General features: G+C 36.1%; 1 protein-coding gene across 1 annotated transcript; it reads left to right on the plus strand.

The window, feature by feature from the left end:
- The first annotated feature begins 352 nt into the window (after positions 1-352).
- LOC105033186 (uncharacterized) lies at positions 353-10,979 on the plus strand. Its single transcript, XM_010907875.4, is given in 5 exon segments — positions 353-1,607; positions 8,576-9,467; positions 9,470-9,760; positions 9,763-9,828; positions 9,954-10,979. Coding segments are annotated over 5 exon segments (1,806 nt in total). The 5' UTR covers positions 353-1,529; the 3' UTR covers positions 10,433-10,979.
- Positions 10,980-18,022: the final 7,043 nt, after the last annotated feature.

Consider the following 18,022-nt stretch of genomic DNA (forward strand, 5'->3'; position numbering starts at 1 on the left):
TATAAAAATAATATTATTATTTAAAAATATTAATAATAATCATGAAAATTTTTTTCTCATAAAAAAATTATTATTTATACAATTATTTCTGATACCCAGGGTCCTATAAGCTATTCTCATTATCGTTTATAAAAATGAAGGGGTGAGGAAAAAAAAAAAAAAAACCTCTCTCCTTCTCTCTTTTCTTAGAAAGAAAAAGGATTTCCCATTTACAACGCTAGGTCTAACCACACCCTTCCCTGGCTTGCCACCTCCATAAAAAAAAAAAAAAAAAAATATCTCGGAACCAATAATATAAAATCATATATTAAAATAAGTCTTTGCCTTCTATAAGTACCCCTTCCCCTACTCTTTCCCACCCTTCTCTTCCCCTGGGGTTTTTGATCACGGCGAGAGAGAGGAGCGATTGCGGGAAAAGAAAGAAAGAGAAGAAAAGGGGCGGCAGCTTCCCTCCCTTCCTGCGTAAAACCGAAGTAGAACGAATCCTCCCTCAAAGCAGAAGATACTTCTATCGAGATTCATCCAAGATAGTTCGATAAATAGAGGAAGGATTAGATTTTTTTTTTTTTTTTTCTCCGCTTTTTTCCTCGCCCCATCCCTTGTTTCCCCTCAAAATTTTCCTCCCAAGCTTTTATTCTTGGTAGAATTCGAAGCTTTGGTTCTTCTCCTCGAAATCTCGATCCCGTCCTTCCCATTCACCCCTTCCCTTTTCCCCCTTTCCGCCTCCTCCCTGGGAACCCAAAAAAGTCCCCCTTTTACCCAATCCTTTTCCGATTAGGGTTCCTCTGCTTCCTTCCGGTCGCCATCGGCGTCGGGCACCTTGGGGTAGGCCTTTTAGATCGGAAAGATTCGACTTTGGGATCGGGGGACCAGTCTATTGGGGCATCTGGAGTGTTCCGGAGATCGGATTATGGGCTGTGGTCCTCTGGATCTTTGTTCTTGGCGGCGTTTCAGTTTCCCTTGCCGAGGTTCTCTTTCCCATTGAAAAAAAGGTTCTCTTTTTTTTTTCCTCTAATTTCGCTCCCGCAGCTTCGAATTGGCCATGTCTTAGGACATGGAAGAAGACTGCAGTTTAACGATCATCTTGGTGTTATTCCAATTTCGGTATACTTGATTCGAGTTACCAGTTTTCTGCGTGTTTTTTTGGTGTTTCCGTTGTCGGCGATACTACTCTAGCAAACTGGATCTTGGTTTTTGCTGGGTTTGGTACCTTGACGACCACTTAGATTTTCTGAGGCTCAGTCTGTGTGTTCAAATGGTGTAGTGTGACACTTGGAGGGGTCGAAATTTTGCTTTACCAGTATAGTAAGTTTGTTTTTGGATCGATTTCCTCTCCATTTGGAGGTTCCTAGGGTTCTCGTTTGTCTGTTCGGGTGGCGGATTGTGACCAGGGCAATGGCAAGGTTTTGAAGCTGGAAATGTGTTTGGGGACATGGTGCATGGACAGGAGCATGGCCAGTGGTCGGTTCCCACACTGGAACAGCGGTACTGGAAACTAGGACTCGTAGCTGATCCGGGGTCTACGTGCAATGTCTCGCTGCTTCCCATTTCCGCCACCAGGATATGAAAAGAAGCCAAGGAGTGAAAACTTAGATTTCCTAGCCAAGGTGCATCTTCTATGCGCTTGCTTTGCTTTCCAGTAAATGCGTCATTTTTATTAGCTTTATTCCGTTGGCTGTTCGCTTGATTGTCTACCCTGTAAATCTTTGCCTGGGTGAATTCCTAGTGTATATTAGGAAGTTAGTATTTGATGTGGGCAAGATCTTATGCTTGATTTGCCGATCTTAATCTTTATGACTATAGATTCTGTATTGGCATTGTGGTTTAAAGAGGCTCATATTTATAGATTTTCTCTACATATAGAAAGATGTGACAAATATGAGCATGGATAGCTTGATATTCCAACCACAGGTACACGAACAATTCTATTTGCAGGAACTGATATACGTCAAACTTGCTTGTTACTGTTGGTCAGTGTATTCATGCAGTTTCTGTTGTGAGGTTGTGTTCGGTGTGCGGACAACATAACATAACATGCCTTTTATGGGTTGCCTGAGGATTGATACATTGCACACTTGATATTTTGCTTAGCCATATGATTATCGGGATGAGAACAATGAGTGTTTTCCTGATGCATCAAAGAAGTTTCTTTTATTGGGGAAATGACGAAGGGAGAAATTCACTAAACCGGTTTACCAATCCTTGTTTTTTATACAAATCTGCCGACTCTCAGTTGAGCTTTCAGTTCTGTAGAAAACAAGGCTGCTCATCTGGACTTTTGATTGTACTAACCAAACAGTCTAGTGCATGATATCATTTCAATGAAAAATCTGAAGTTTTTTTTTTTTCTTTTTTTAAATTGCATGAGACCACTCTCATATATTCTGATCATTTTTTTGTAGTTGGCTGAAAATGTATAAACCACAATCATTGCATTAATCATGGATGCATACTAGACAAACACTGCTTACCAAATCTGACTCCAGCTTTTGGATTTGAGTCTAGTGTCTGTTCTTTGCTGTGGGCTAAATAATGCATTATTGTTATTTTGCAGTTTGATTTTTTTTTTTTTTTTTTGATTTGATGGATGGTGTCCTTGAAGGCTTGAACTATTTGTAGCTTGCAAATCATCATGTTGTTTATATCCCTTTTCAGCCTCCTTTTCATTTTATTTCTTCTGTTTGGATGTCGGTGTAATGTACCTCTTCTTGATTTTGAAGTCACCAAGACAACTCCTTCAGAAAAGCTTTGGCTTATGATTGTACTCTGCTTGCGTTCTTTAGGTCCCTTTTTTTTTTGGTCACAAACAAAAGTTCTACAACTGTGATTTGAGAGATGAGCATAGGGATTCTTTCTTTCCATGAAAATGTGTTTCATTTGCTTCTTTATTTTATTTGTTCCTGAGGGATGAATGCAGCTTCTTATATTTAAACTTATGGTCTCCCCCCTTAATCTAGACTCTTTCCCAGAATATGATAATTTTGGAGAGCTTTAATTTTGATCTTATTATGGGTCCTTTACATGCAAACTAATTTTGTAGGTTTCATGGGTCCCTCTCTTGCCTAAATTTCCTTGCCCAGGAATTTTGACCATTGTCTAAAGCATTAGGCTGCATTTGGTACTGTTCTAAATACACACACACACACACACACACACACACACACATATACATACATATATATACACACACACACACTTAGATAGATATATATTGGAAACAGTACCAAATGGGCCATAGCATTTGGTAGACAACTCTTAGTAGACTCCACTCAGTTCTTCATGGAGCCCGTGAATTTAGATTCCAGCTTCGTGATTGAAGCTTTTTAGGTGTCGGTGGCTATGATTTCCTGTGAATATGGTCTCTGAAAATGTTTAGGGTAATTACTTGTCCCAGCATTCATCAAATTAAGGGGAAAAAGGGAACTATGAAGTGGATCTTGGACCACTACTACTTTAAAATTAAGCAACATAGTGGACTTGTTAAAGAAGGGAGTTTTTATAAATGAGAGTGGGCAAATCACCTGTAGCATTGGATATTAAACTATATATTGATTATTATGTGTTTAAGTAAAAAGTTTATCCTCAAAGGTCCATGAAACTGGAATATAATGTTCTGTTAGATTCTTTCAACCATTTTTGATACTTGGTCTACTTTTGTTCCTTACTCCTATATTCTGAATTCTTTCAAAGCTACATTATGCTTATCAATAAGAGCTATTGGACTTCCATCAGCTTCTTCCATTTTCAATCTTAATTTTTATGGTGTTATGTCTGGTATTGTTTCTATTCTACAATAACAATATAAGGAAACACAATAACTATAAATGGGACAGCCAAACTTTTATCATTTTTCTAAAACCATCCATGTCTATTCTTTTTAGCTCTTTGCTGCAAACTTAAGCACATACCCTTATTTCAAGTTTGATTTTGTTATGAAATCTTAGTCTCCTGTTTTGGTCTTGTCTGCCTTTTCTATGATTAAGCTGTAGTGAATCATAATGCATTGTTACTCCACATTTGCTTCAGTTGTTATATGGTCTCATATCAAATGGGACACAATTCTGTCATTTCAGCATTCTTTTGGGCAGTTGTTGCCCTTAAAAGTCACTACACCTAAGATTTAATATGAGATGAACTCCTATTTCTGTTCTATGTATTCAGCTTTTACTTTACGATCCTTTCCTTATTATAAAGCAATCTATATACGTTGACAATTAAGATGGATTTTTGTTGCCATTGTAATTAATTCTATCCTTTTATAGCTTATTTTGAGTCCACCTCTTCAAATATTTAATCTGGGATAAATCCGATCCATTTTTGAAGATTCTCCAGTTAAATAAAAAAAAAAAAAAAACTTGAATCAGTAAATAGGCAAATGACCTAACTGTATTTCTTATAATCTGAATCATCATATCTAATTATCTAAATCTTTCAAGAATTATCTATATTCCTACTTGATATTCACATGAGCTTTTGTTTGGTAAATTCACTCTAGATCATTTATAAGTAACATATACAAATGAGAAATTTCAATTTCAATAATTGCACAATCATTTCCCATTCCCAATAGAACAAGTTTATATTTTTTTAATAGCATAAAGCCAAAATTTCATGTAGTCTGCTTTATTGGGAAACTTGCTTAATTCAATATAATCAGTATAACTCCCTTAATGCTCCTTTATGAGTGATTTTGTTGTTGTAATATTTGTTTTATATACAGCACAAAGTCACCATCCATTAATGGTTCTTTGGCTATATTTTTTCTGAAAGTTGATATGCATCATGCTTATACTCTCCCATCCCCACTTTCTCTATTTCTCTTCTCTTTCCAATAAAACATTCCTCGTGATTAGCTATCTTGTTATATAACCAAGCTAGTGATGCAGTTATATGTGTCAGTTTGTCTCTCATAAATTAGTATCAAAACTCATTTCCTTGAGTCATTCAAGAAAATTGTTGTTTGCAGCTAGTCAAGTAAATTATCTATCATCCTGAGATTTCCAGACTTGTGCTTTGTTAAGTCTAAAGCCCTGGATGTACATTATCTCCTTTTTGCTGGGGATGTGTATATTCGTTATTTTTGGGTGAAATAGATGGCTTTTATCTGCTCGGAAATAACATAACCTAATGAAGCAGGGTACTGACCTCCCTCTTCTCCTACATTACGATTTGAAGATTTCTCAGGTAGCTCGAAGGTGGTATCAATTAATCCAAAGACTCTGAACCCTCTAATTTGGATTCTCTAAAACCTGGACCCTGGAAGGAATCCTTGTTTAAGAACCTCCAGAAATATCTTTAATGTGATGAATGTCTATTTGACTCTCTTGGAATACCTTCGTCATCTTTATTTAAACATCTTTCATAACTGTTAAAAACAAGAAACTCACATCTTTTACTAATGCCATGTATCCACTGTCATTATATTCATTTGTATTGGTTTTATCACTGCATTGCCCTCCCACCTGTATTGCATGGTTATGCCGGGATCCTTTATAGATTCGATATATTATCCAGATTATTCAATGTTTGCTTGTTCTTTCCTTTTTTCTTTTTCTTTCCCCTTCAAGATATGTCTTTGTTGATTGGATTTCTGCTCCTATGTTTGCAGCATTAAATATTAGTGCATGTATATCTTTTACTTAGAATGTCAGAGAATGTCACTTTACTATTTTTTATCTTTTTGAGGGGTAATGAGCTATTTTATTATTATCTGTTGTCACATCATATTTTGATGCAAAACTTTATAGTTTCTACAGGCCATCTATGATTAAAAACTGAAAGAATTGAATTCCATCTTACCTGATGCTCCCCCATCTCTTCTTGCTTTGTCATTTCCATATATAACCACTAGTGTTTGATGCTCACTCACATTTGTATGATGTATAACTTTGTACTTTTGTTACCTTGTAGACAACTGGAATCCCGTCATGACAAGCTTCGTTTACTATCTAAACTTATCAGATGTCGATCTTTATCTTTGAAAGATCCATTTGATAATTTCTAGATCATATGCTTGAGCAAAACTTAAATATGCAGTCCTCTGTCAATTTCTTGTTTTAAAACCATTATAACAAGTGCTTAAAATAAAAAAAGATCAACAGATTTCTGATACGCATAGAATTTTTATCTTCTTGGTGTCTTATTTCTAGAAATGGTCAGCGTTGAAATTTATTTTAGCTTATTGTATTAATGTTGCTCTGTGTTTTCTTTCACCTAGTTTTGTAACGCTCTTCGCCTCCTTTACTTTGTGTATGCTCCCACTTGTGTTCATGAATATACTGGCACTATGTCTTTAATCTAGTAATAAATTTCTAATTACTTTCATCCAAGTCAAATTTGGTCATATCTTTTCTCAACCTTCAACTTGTATTTGAAACCCATACTGGCTAGGGCTATCTCTATCTTATGCTGCATGTTCTTATGAAATCAGATGGTTTTTCCCTAATTTATCTTCTAATGCCGTGACTCTGACTCAAGACTGCTTTAATTGTAATGCTACCTGTCATAATTCTACCCTATGGCCACCTTGGGGTCCTTCTATACTGATCTTATCTGTGGGTCTTTTCACTCCACATTTCTTTTTGATCGAATAAAGCTTGTTTTCTAACTGTATGTTGTAGTTTTCATTATGTCTCTATGGTATTCAACGGTCAATCATCTTGCTGTAACTTTGTTAAGGACAGTTCTATCTACGTGTAGGTGGCTAATGCAATATTGCAAGAAAAATATTTTTCCAACAAATTATGATTTTTTTTCTCTAGTTCTTTCTTTATCCCATAAAATTATAGTTGAAGCTTTGGTCATCAAGCTTTGAATGGTCCATCAAGCTTTGAAACATCAAAATTTTGCTACTTTTGCAAACTGGATTATTGATTACCCCATCCCTATGTTCACCAGCAAACAAGATCCTCTGCAAAACAAGCTGCAGTAAGGGGTCCTTTAATTATTTGATTGCAAGTGACCTCTGGCGAAGGACTATTAAAACCTGAACTTGCATACTCCCTTTATGAGTTGTTCAAAAACTTGCTTTATTTTTGCATCTGTCTTCAGTAAATTTGATGTCTATTTCTTTCCCATTCTTCTGGGCAGAGATCACTTAAAAGATAAGCATGCATACACATAGAAGAGAGATTTCCTCCATGATTAACTTTCATAGAATGAAACTAAATTGATTTCTTGAGTTCCTCGCAGCCTATTCAATGTCTATACCAGTATATAACTCATAAATCCCAGGTTACTTAATCTGATTTGCTTTGTTGGTTGATTCTCCCTTGGTTTATAACTCATAAGTTTGATCAAAGAATATGATTCTTTGTTGTTCTTCCAAACCTTGTAGTAACCATTAATCCAAGAAATAGCCATGTCTTAGTCTCCCTCAATGCAAATCTGATTGACTTTGAGGGTGTGAATTGTATAGTGTATGCGCTTGCATGCTTCATGGGGACTTTCTAAGTCAAGAATAATGGGAATATATTTTTTGGTCCACGGAAAAGAAACTTTCTTGTTGCTTGCAGAGAGAATCTTATGGTATCATCATATTGCTGATACTTTTGTCATGTCATTGCTAATAATATTTTGCAGTCAACAAGCTTATGCAATATTTTGATTGCCTTTCAACTTCTGTGCTTTGTTCTCTTTTTTCTACTCTATAATTTTTACACTTTTTCTAAAACTTTTCCTTGGCCAATTAAAAATGTACAAAAAATTGAGTCTGTCCTGCCATGATGACCATGTCCTGGGCCTCATGATAATACATTTGAGTATGTGCTGGTTAACATGTGCTTATTTGTAGCCATGGACCAATATAGACTGGCATAGACCAATAGAGATGATGTACAACTATGTACTCCGGAAACATGTGTGCACTTGCTAACACAAAATATAGCTTTATGGCAGAGACTAACATCAGGTGATACTTCAGTCTTGCTTCATTGTGAAAAGTAGTTATTGCTTGAATGAAACTCTTCTTCTGAACATAGTTTTCCTGCTTTGCTGATGAGATCTCAGTAGCTTGATCAGTGAAACTTCAATCATCCTGGTGGTGCTACTCCATCAAATAAAGGAGAAGGTGAGATTTGAGTTCTTGTTCGGAAAGAGACATGAGAGTCCTCTAGGTTGCCTGTTAACCATTCAGATTCCTCTTTGCACTCATTCATTCTTCTTTTGGAGACATTATTCAGAGAGAGTGTTTTTGTTCTGTTTCTGTGCATTGGCAGATTTTTTGCATACTGTCTGTTTCATATTCTTCTTTGATCAAGTCATGCATAGTATCTTCTCTGGCCCCTTTTTAGGCATACTTTCCTGACACTGGTCCATGCAGTGCTTGAAATATCAGACAGCTTGCAATCCTTATACTGAAATATTAGAGGGGCATTGCCATTGGTATTCTATGTTGTGGCTTTTGTGGTTTTAATCTTTTGAAACATTTCTTCCTTCAACATGTTGGCATGAGATGTTCTATTTTTATTTTCTATTATTATCAGAGTTGTTCTGAATTTTTAGAGGGGTTTTTTTTTTTTTTTTCCCGGCTGCGGTTAAATTTGTAGCTTACCCTAGATTGAACAACAATTTTCAGGAGAAGCACAAAGAGAAGAAGCATAAAAAGGAGAAGGGGGACAAAGAGAAGAGAGAAGGTAAAGAGAAAAAGGACAAAGACAGAAGTAAAGATAAACACAAGGAGAAGAAAGATCGAAAAGAAAAGCATAAAAACAAGAATAAAGATAAACATAAGGATAAAAGCAGGCCATCAGAGGATAGAAGAATTGAAGAACAGACTGAGGGTCACCATGAAGACAGATTTGGGGAATACAGCCAGAAGGCTGAGGAAGTGAAAGATTTTAAATTTGCAGAGGATTTGGGCAGGAGGATCAAGGATGAAGAAAAGAGAGCAGCAAACAGAATGGTCGAGAACTTTTCTAGTTCATTTCAAAGAAACACTGAAAAATCGAGTACTGCCGCTCTGGTGGAGAATAAAAGAGTTACAGGTAATGAAATGCTTCCAAATCACACTGGAACAATGCAAAGGAGAAATGATGGAATGGGACATCCAGCAGATAACTTTCCTAGTCCAGTTCAAAGAAGAACTGAGGGCGTTGGCTCTGGAACTGCGATGCAGAAGCAAAGAAGTGCAAGTAGTGGAGTGGTTCCTAACAGCATTAGTTCAAGGCAAAGAGGAAACACTGCGATGGGCCTATCAGCAGAAAATTCCATGCATTCTATTCAAAGAAGGTCCGAGGGACCATGCATTACAACTGCATCAGAGAAGGAAAGAGGCACAGGTGACAAAATCATCTCAAAAGCCAGTGTTACAGTGCAAAGGGCACATGATGGGATGGGCCGACCGGGAGAAAGTCCATCTAGTTTCTCTGGTTCAGTTCAAAGAAAAATTGATGGTGTGGGCCTTGCAACTGCGACGGACAAGGAAAGAGGAAATGGTAATCAAGTTGTTCCTATCCACATTTTCACAGAGCAAAAAGAAATGATGGGCTTGGAAAATCAGCAGCGAAGGATGCAGATAGGAAGATTGAAGAGAAGGAGAAAACCAAAGAGAGAGAAGTGGATGATGGAAAGGGAGAAAAGCGCAAGGACGGGGATGAGAAGAACAGAGGAAAGGACAAAGACAGAAAAAAAGAGAAGAAGGAGAAAATGGGAGAGAAAGATGAACACAAACATAAAAAGCAACATAAACCAAGAGACAGTGGAAAAAAGGATCAGATTGATAATCTAAAAATAAAGCAATTAGCCCCTGAAAAAGTCAGTGGAACAATGCTGGTTCTGATGAAACAGCCAAGAAGAGGAAGGACTTTGAGATGAATGGTTTTCTGCATGGTGAGTTTACTTTACTAGCTTCTCTTTAGCTATCCTGGGAGACACATTTAGAGGTTTTGTGGTGTTATAAACTTCATTTTGTTTTGTTCTAATTTTGCATCACTGCATTTGTCATGTGCCTACAGACAAAGATGTACGTCCTAATAAGTTTTCAAGACCAGCACCTACCTCTGACCTCCCTGTAGAGAATGGAAGAACAGTATTGCATGTTGCTACCCCTGATTCTTCCATCAAGCCTGGAGTCATAAGTAACAAGGCAGAAAGAGTCCTAGGAATTAAGGACCAGAAGATAAATGGCACCGCAGAAGCAAAGCCATCTTCAGCTGACTTGGGCCATCCAATTTCTGTAGACACTAGGGAGAAGGCCGAAGCTCCTCCAGAACCTCCTCACCCGGATGCCAGGTATCTTAACCAGATATACTCTGTTCCCAAAATGGAAGAATGGCTTGAGTCTGATGATCAAGAATGGCTTTTCAGTAGGGATAACCTTCGGCCAAAGCCTAAGACAAAGATTGAGGCTGTTGAAACACCTCATGTGTGGGCTGAGGCATTACGGATCGATTCAGAGGATGTTATTGCTTTGCCATATGTTATTCCTTACTGATACCAGATGCTCTATTTACACTCAGCATGCTGGTCCCTGAATTCCCACTGAAGGTATGGCAGCATGGCAAAATAGATGCCTGTTTTCTTGCTGCCCTTCTACTCTAATCCTGTTTTACCAGGTACGAGTTTGGACTTCCTGCGACTGGTGGTACATGCTAGTGGCCTTGTCCTGGGCTGTTCGAGTGAAATGGGTCACCGGTCATCGTGTTCTCCCAATCAAATGGACTTGGATATATCAGCATTTCTTTGTTTATACCCAATATAAGTCATTCAGGTAGAAGTGCATTCAATTAATGCAATGTCCACTGTCCAATGTCCATACCAATGAATGGAGAAGCAGGGAGTTGTCTTGCTGCAGAACTGCACAATTTTGATTGATTTGTATCATGTAAATCTTTTCATAATTAGAAATGTACAATAGAGGGGCAAAAGAGAGAACAAAATGAAAGAGGCTATTGTCATTCATTCATACCCTGTTATTTGGTCATCTGCTGACTTTATTTCCCTTATAGAATGAGGTGATTATTTTGTAGCTTAAAGGAGGCGCTCATTTGTGTTAGTGAATCATTCGTTCATGCTGCGGTAGTTGCGGGGCTGGGCGCTGTGGAAAGATTTATGGTTCATATATAAAAAGACGTTTCCATTGATGGATGCACAGAAATTCAAGGAAACAGTCTGAGTGACATATTTTTAAAGCCACTGCCGAAAAAAATTGTTAGTGACATACAATCTGGCCATTAATGGACACAGTTCTACCATTGTATAAAAATGCTGTTATAAATTTGTTTCCTACTTTGTTTAGTTTTGTTCAATATGCACCGTACTTGAGTGTTTGCAGATTAGAGCTCCTCTTCTTATCTGGGACATCAACATTTATCTTCATACTAATTGCCTGGTGGAACATAAAAGCTTTCCCTAGCTCACTGACTGGTGACTTTATCTGGCACAGTTCTTTGGGGCTGCAAGTGGGCCAGCTGGCCTTTGGCCCAACGTGACTGAAATTTGGTCAGATTTTCATTTAGATTATACTGAAATTTGGTGCATATATTCGGTCAAACTGAGATGTGTTGGATGGAAGATTTGTCTACTTTTAAATTCGGTTCAAATGTCACAGGTTGGATTGCTATTTTAAAATAATTCAAATCAAGTCTTGTTACTTCGCATCTGCTCTCATGGAGAGGGGAGAATCAGGGCAAGGATTGGCTGTAGATTTTAAGCTGATCAAAGTATATCGGATCTATTTATTGTATTATACAACCTCAGTTATGTTCATTAGGCATTTTGTTAATAACATAATTTATTATTAAAACCCTTTTTTTAGGAAAAATACTGCTAGTTGGCCTCTCCATGATCCCAGTATAATTTATGGAATGATTAGGACTTAATTTTGATCTTTGTTATGGGTCCCTATGTTAAATTAAACAACAAAGAACCTCTCCGTAATCAGAGTGATCTCCAACCAAGCTAATTTATCAGTTTCTTTTTCCTCTTCCACCCACGTAATCATATATATATATATATATATATATAATAATATTTTATGGAGTATTATAGTAGTGTCAACTCAAGAAACCAAAATCCTCCTAACACACCACGTGTCGAGCTCCAGCTTCCCCATAAATATTTTTTTTTTCTTACGAAATTTTCCGATCCCTTCCGATTTTTTTCCATCTCCTCCCCGCTCTCCTCGCTGCCACCTCCCGCCGTTCTCCACCATCACCTTCCTTCTCATCATCACCGGTGTCGGTCCGTCCTTCCGATCTCCCTGAGGTACCGTCACCTTCTTCCTTCCTAATTTTTCTTTCTTCGAAGCTTTTCGAGCCCTTCGAACACCCATCTCTTTTTCCTTTCAATCGAATTCTACCGGATTTCTCTACCCATGTCCATCAAATTTGGCGGGCAGAATGTATCCTTCGACCTTCTCGCCAGCAACAGCTCCGGCGACAACGGCAGCCTCTCCCTTCGGCCAGCTGATGCGTATCGTAGCACATCAAAATTAAACCTACTTACTACTATATAAATAGGATGAGTCGGGATCGTATCCACAGGAATCTTCATTGATTGTTTTGAAAATGCAAAAAAAAATAAATAATAGATTGCAAGAAACTAAAAAAGAAACATGGAAATTGTAATAAAATTACTTTTCATTAATCAAATAAAAAAGCGTACATAAAGAAAAAGAAATAAAATTACGATACAAGATAATTAAACCAAGTTGATTTTCTAACTACGTCCGATGGTGATGTGCTTCCTTAAATTCTTTCATCTTCCTCCGTACAGATAGCGGCAGGATGGCTGGAAGGTTTGGTATAGGAACTTCAAAGAAGAAAGGTAGATGGAAGAGGGTATGTAAAAAAGAAAGATAGTGACACTAGGATTAGGACCTCTCCCAGATTTGATGGAAGGCGTACTAGGATTAGTACCTCCCCTAGACTTATGGAAAAAAAAAAAAGAAGAGAAGGGGGCAGCAGCTTGGAGAGAAACTTAGACGTTGGCTTGATGGGAAGAGAGAAAGGGAGGAGCTTTGATGGAGGAGAGAAGGAAGAAGGGAGAGGGAAGAAGATGAAGAACCCCACAAGGGGGCTGATGTATTGAGAAAAGAGGACTGGGGTATATTTATAGAGAGAAGGCTAGGATTGATGAAAAGAAAGGTGGGAGCGTGAATAAAGACCCTTAGATCTTCATATTGCTTCTCCTTCGTTGATCAATAAGCCGCATTCACACTTAGATCTTCATGAAGAGTGATTTTTTAATCTAAATCTTTGAGATTTAAGTCGTGTTCATATTTGGTTCCATTTATCTTCTAATCTGGACCCTTGATTGGAAAGGTTGCTTCTTGACCTTTGATCTTTAAGTCGCGTTCACACTGGAATAGGAGCTGGTTACCTGGTTCACTCAAATCTAATCTGATTTGAGTCCAATTTGAATCGTATGAACCCAAACTCCCAATTACCTACAAAATAGATTAGAGAGCATCAAAATCCAATAAAATAACATCAATTACCATAGTATTTAATGTCTCTAGTAACTTAAATTAAGTATTCATCACCAACCTCCAATCTTTTCCTCTCGAATGGCGACAAGAACGACCGCTCGATCCGTCAGAAGCGGAAATCCAAGGCATCGAAGAAAAGAAAGTTGGCCGAGAGAGCGACGGTGGTCGGAGATCCAAGCCTTTTGGGGAACAAGAGGGGACCGCGACGAGGCGGGGCCGTAGAGAGGAGGGGAGGGGGTTGGTGGCGTCGGAGCCGGGAGAGGGGAGAGGAGGGGGTTTAGTGGTCGCACGAAGCCTGGTGCGGAGCGGACGACAGGTGCGATGCGGACGACGGTGGGGCAGGGCTAGGTTGGTGGCACTGGAGCCAGAGGAGGGGAGGGCCAGTCACTGGTGCTCGCACGGAGCCAGGGGAGGGGAGGGGCGGTCACCAGTGCTCGCACGGGAGGGAATAGGAGGGGATGGTGACAGGACGGAGTTGCAGAGGGGAGAGGAGGGGGGTTGGTGGCACCGAAGCCAGGGGACGCGATAGGGGCGAGGGGTGGGGGGAGACGGCGGGAGCAAGGGAAGGAGAAAAAAGGCAAAAAGAAAAAAAATATTTGGAGAGAGGGAGGAAAAAATATATTATTATTTTATTACTAATAATAATTTAAAATATTTATTTTTTAAAATATTAATTTTTAAAAAAATATTTGGGGAGGGAGAGGGCAGGAGGAAGGGAAGGAAGAAAAAAGAAAAGAAAGAAAAAAGAAAATATTTGACGAAGAGGAAAAAAGAAAAAATATTATCATTTTGTTATTAATAAAAATTTAAAATATTATTTTTCTAGGATATTAATTTTTTAAAAAAAATATTTGGAGAGAGGAAGAAAAAAGAAAAAAGTAAAAAAATATTATTATTTTATTATTAATAATAATTTGAAGCAAAAAAATATTAATTTTAAAATAATAATATTATTATTATTTTTAAAAAATATTATTTTAAAAATACTATTAATAATAATAACATATTATTTTTTAAAAAAATATTTCAAAAAATTAATAATAAAATATTATTTTAAAATATATTATTTTAAAATAATAATAAATATATTTTTTAATATTAATTTATTATTAATAATAATTCAAATAATTACAAGAATACAGCAACATTAGAAAAATTATTTCATGTATCCGGTGCGAACGACAATGGGGCGGGGCTGCAGCGCAGGCGGCGTGGATGGCCATGACCTGAGTCTCACGCTATGGGGGCGAGGGCGGCAGGAGGAAGAAAAAAAAATATTTGGAGAGAGAGAGAGAGGAAAAAAATATTATTATTTTGTTATTAATAATAATTCGAAGTAAAAAAAAGTATTAATTTTAAAATAATAATAATAATAAATTTTTTCAAAATATTATTTAAAAAATAATATTTTTATTATTAATTCAAAAAAATTATTTGTATAGTAATATATTATTTTTAAAAAATTAATAATAAAATTTTATTTTAAAAATTTTATTTTTAAAATAATAAAAAATATTATTTTTAGAATATTAATTTATTATTAATAATAATTCGAACAATAATAAAAATACAGTAACATCTAGAAAATAGGATAATAATATTTGAAAAATTATTTTCGTGTATCCGGCCCCACGCAATGCTCGAGTCTTCGACTAGTTTTCTTATATGCTAATTTATGATGCTAGTCTTTTTTTTCTTTCCCTCTTTGAATCATTTATGGCAAAATAAAAAAACTCAATATCGAATTTATTATTGTGAAGTTATTTTGAATTTTAATTGCATTCAACAATGTTTGTTCGTCAAGCACTTTAAAATGTTATGATTTTGTTCGTAATTTTAATCACATTATCATTTGTAATTATGGATGTTACCTTTTTTTTTTTTTTTTTTACCCTCTTATCATGGCTGTTATCATACTTTTCTTTATCATTGATATTAACCATTTAAATTGAGAATTGGCAGACACGTCCTCTTTTTGTGGTTTCTTAGACTCTAGTTGACCTCTCATTAGCAATTTCAGAATTAACTCATCCGATTTTTGATCTTTTGATTGATATCAAATGCATACAGATTTCACTGTTGATGTACTTTTATGAAATATATGTTAGCCTGCCACTCTCTTATCCCTTTTTTTTTTTTTTTCACTTTTCCTAAAATGGTGCCAAACCTTGCCCAATTTTGCTAAACAAAATGCCAATGGATCAAAGATCTGAGAAGAAGAGTCACAGGCTAATCACTGTGATACTGCTATCCATTTCCACTCTTTTTTCAAGGAAATCAGCGAGCGTGCTTTGGGTTCAGACCGGTGGGTAGCCTCCATCTGAGGAGAGTTCAAGCTAATTGTTAGCAGCCTCCATTATATCCAAGAATCACAAACATTTATTTTAGGATAAGGGTGAGGATCCAGTGCAGAGGTATCAACACCTAGTGATTTATCCACTTATAAGGTGCTATAAGTTGATGATCCAGTCTTGATCCACAAATGTTACTCAGGTATAATACAAAAAGTTGCAGGGTCTCCAATAATATAATTTGAAGCAAATGTCATTATGATGGCTTGGAAAACTTCTTTGATATGTTGAATTTGTGGGAAACAGTCAATCACAGCTATTATTTAATTGTTATTTAGTTGTTATGCTGTGGTAGCCATCGTACAACAGAAGGCGTTGTTTGAGAAGGTGGTTTTTTTCTATCTTGGTTAAAGCTCATACGCTATTAGATAAAACTTTTATAGGAGAGGATGACGTCTATTAGGTCATGCACATGGACAATTTGTCTACTGTGGCAAGAAAGGATTGGTACTGCTTCCACAATTTGTTATCAAATATGGGAATTTGTTGATCATGTACTTGCCAAAGCAGCAGTTCTGGGCTGATGAATTCTTTGCGTGGGTGCCCCAAAGCATTTTCCGCGGTATGGTATCCTCGAAAACGAGAACTCCATTCTCTCAACTTGTGCAATAAGACACGTAGAAAGAATGCTTCCACCTAACACATTTGGTACAAAATAAAACCATTTGCTAGAAAGATGTATCAAATAACTTAGGATTAATTATGCAAAAAAAAATCTTAAACTATTTCAGAGTTTTCAATTTCATCCCACATTTCAATTTAGTATAATCTGATCACCGAGCCTTTAAAGTCATTTTATTGAGATCCCAACCACAAATTTTGTGTGATTACCATCATAAAATTGTTATGTGATATCATCTTATATGCTATCACTTTTTGCAACATAATCAAGTCACGTGATATTATGTGATAACTTCATTTTATAATTAAGATCTAAACTAAACAAATTTGAAAGTTAGATTATATTAAAATTTAGAAAAAAAATTAAAAACCTTCAATTAATTTTTTTTTTTTGTTGCATTGTTAATCTATTTACTATGCATGACCTTTATCACTAAGTTTTATGTGGTTATAGATTATTTACTTCAAGTTAAACCATTTAGTATTCACATTTGAACTATCATTGAAAATCCACAAAACCAACTTGTTGCTCAAAAAGCAGACACATGCTCACTTCCATGCATGAAAATTATATTGGATGTCGACTGCCGCCTAATACTCTAAACCAACTGTTAGTTCATGCGATCATCAACAGCTATCCTTTTTTTTTTTTTTTATTAGCTGTCGTAGGCTACCCAAAAAAGAAATAAAATACTATTATAAAATAAACAAGTAGTTGATTGAGGACATCAAATCATAATGATCTTCAGTATATAAATGATAAAAATGACATGTTAAACACTCGAGAAAATGAAGTCAAATGACTTCTTAAAAAGATGGTGAGAGTACATGCCAACATACGGTATATTATACTGTAGTCATGGCAATGAATATCTAGCTTCACCAAGTCAGCTAAAACATGCAATTCAAAAAAAAATTTAAAATATATATTAAAAAAATCTAATAAAATATTATATAATTATAAAAGTTTGCTAACAATTGTCCTTGGCTTTAAATTAGATATATCTTTTTAGTTTCTAGTTGAGTTTCTAGTCATCAAAGCCTGTGTATTTTGATTTTCCTATTACCTTTTATCTTCATAACTTTCTTTTCCAAGTTTATCAATTTTCAGAAGGCGGAAATTTATAAATGCACTCATCTTTTCTTCTTTTAATCTATTCCATTTGTAGAGATAGTATAAGTAGACATGTAGCGAATTGAATCACAATGTGTGGATGTTACTTGATCAATAGGACCAAATAAAAGAATTTTCACCTTGCATTGTCTCATAATTTTCTCAAAGGTTCGTCTAAACCCTCTTTTCATTGGCTGTCTCCAAGTTACATTGAAACTAGTTACAGACGACGGTTAAAATTACTGTGGATACCAATAACAACTTTTCTTACGCCTTCTATGACTTAATATTTATTTGACAATTTTGCATACAAACATTACGTGTTCATATAATTGCATTTAGGAGTTAAATTATTGCAGTAAAAAAAAAAATTATATGTTAGTATAATTGCACATAGGAGTTAGATCATCCAACAAAATGAAATAAGAAAGTTATATATTCATATAATTGCTCATAGGATAACAGATTATCTAAGTAAAATGAAAAAGATGGTTAAGTTACGCAAAG

Source organism: Elaeis guineensis, chromosome 7 (genome assembly GCF_000442705.2).
Source record: "Elaeis guineensis isolate ETL-2024a chromosome 7, EG11, whole genome shotgun sequence".
NCBI classification, from domain to species: domain Eukaryota; kingdom Viridiplantae; phylum Streptophyta; class Magnoliopsida; order Arecales; family Arecaceae; genus Elaeis; species Elaeis guineensis.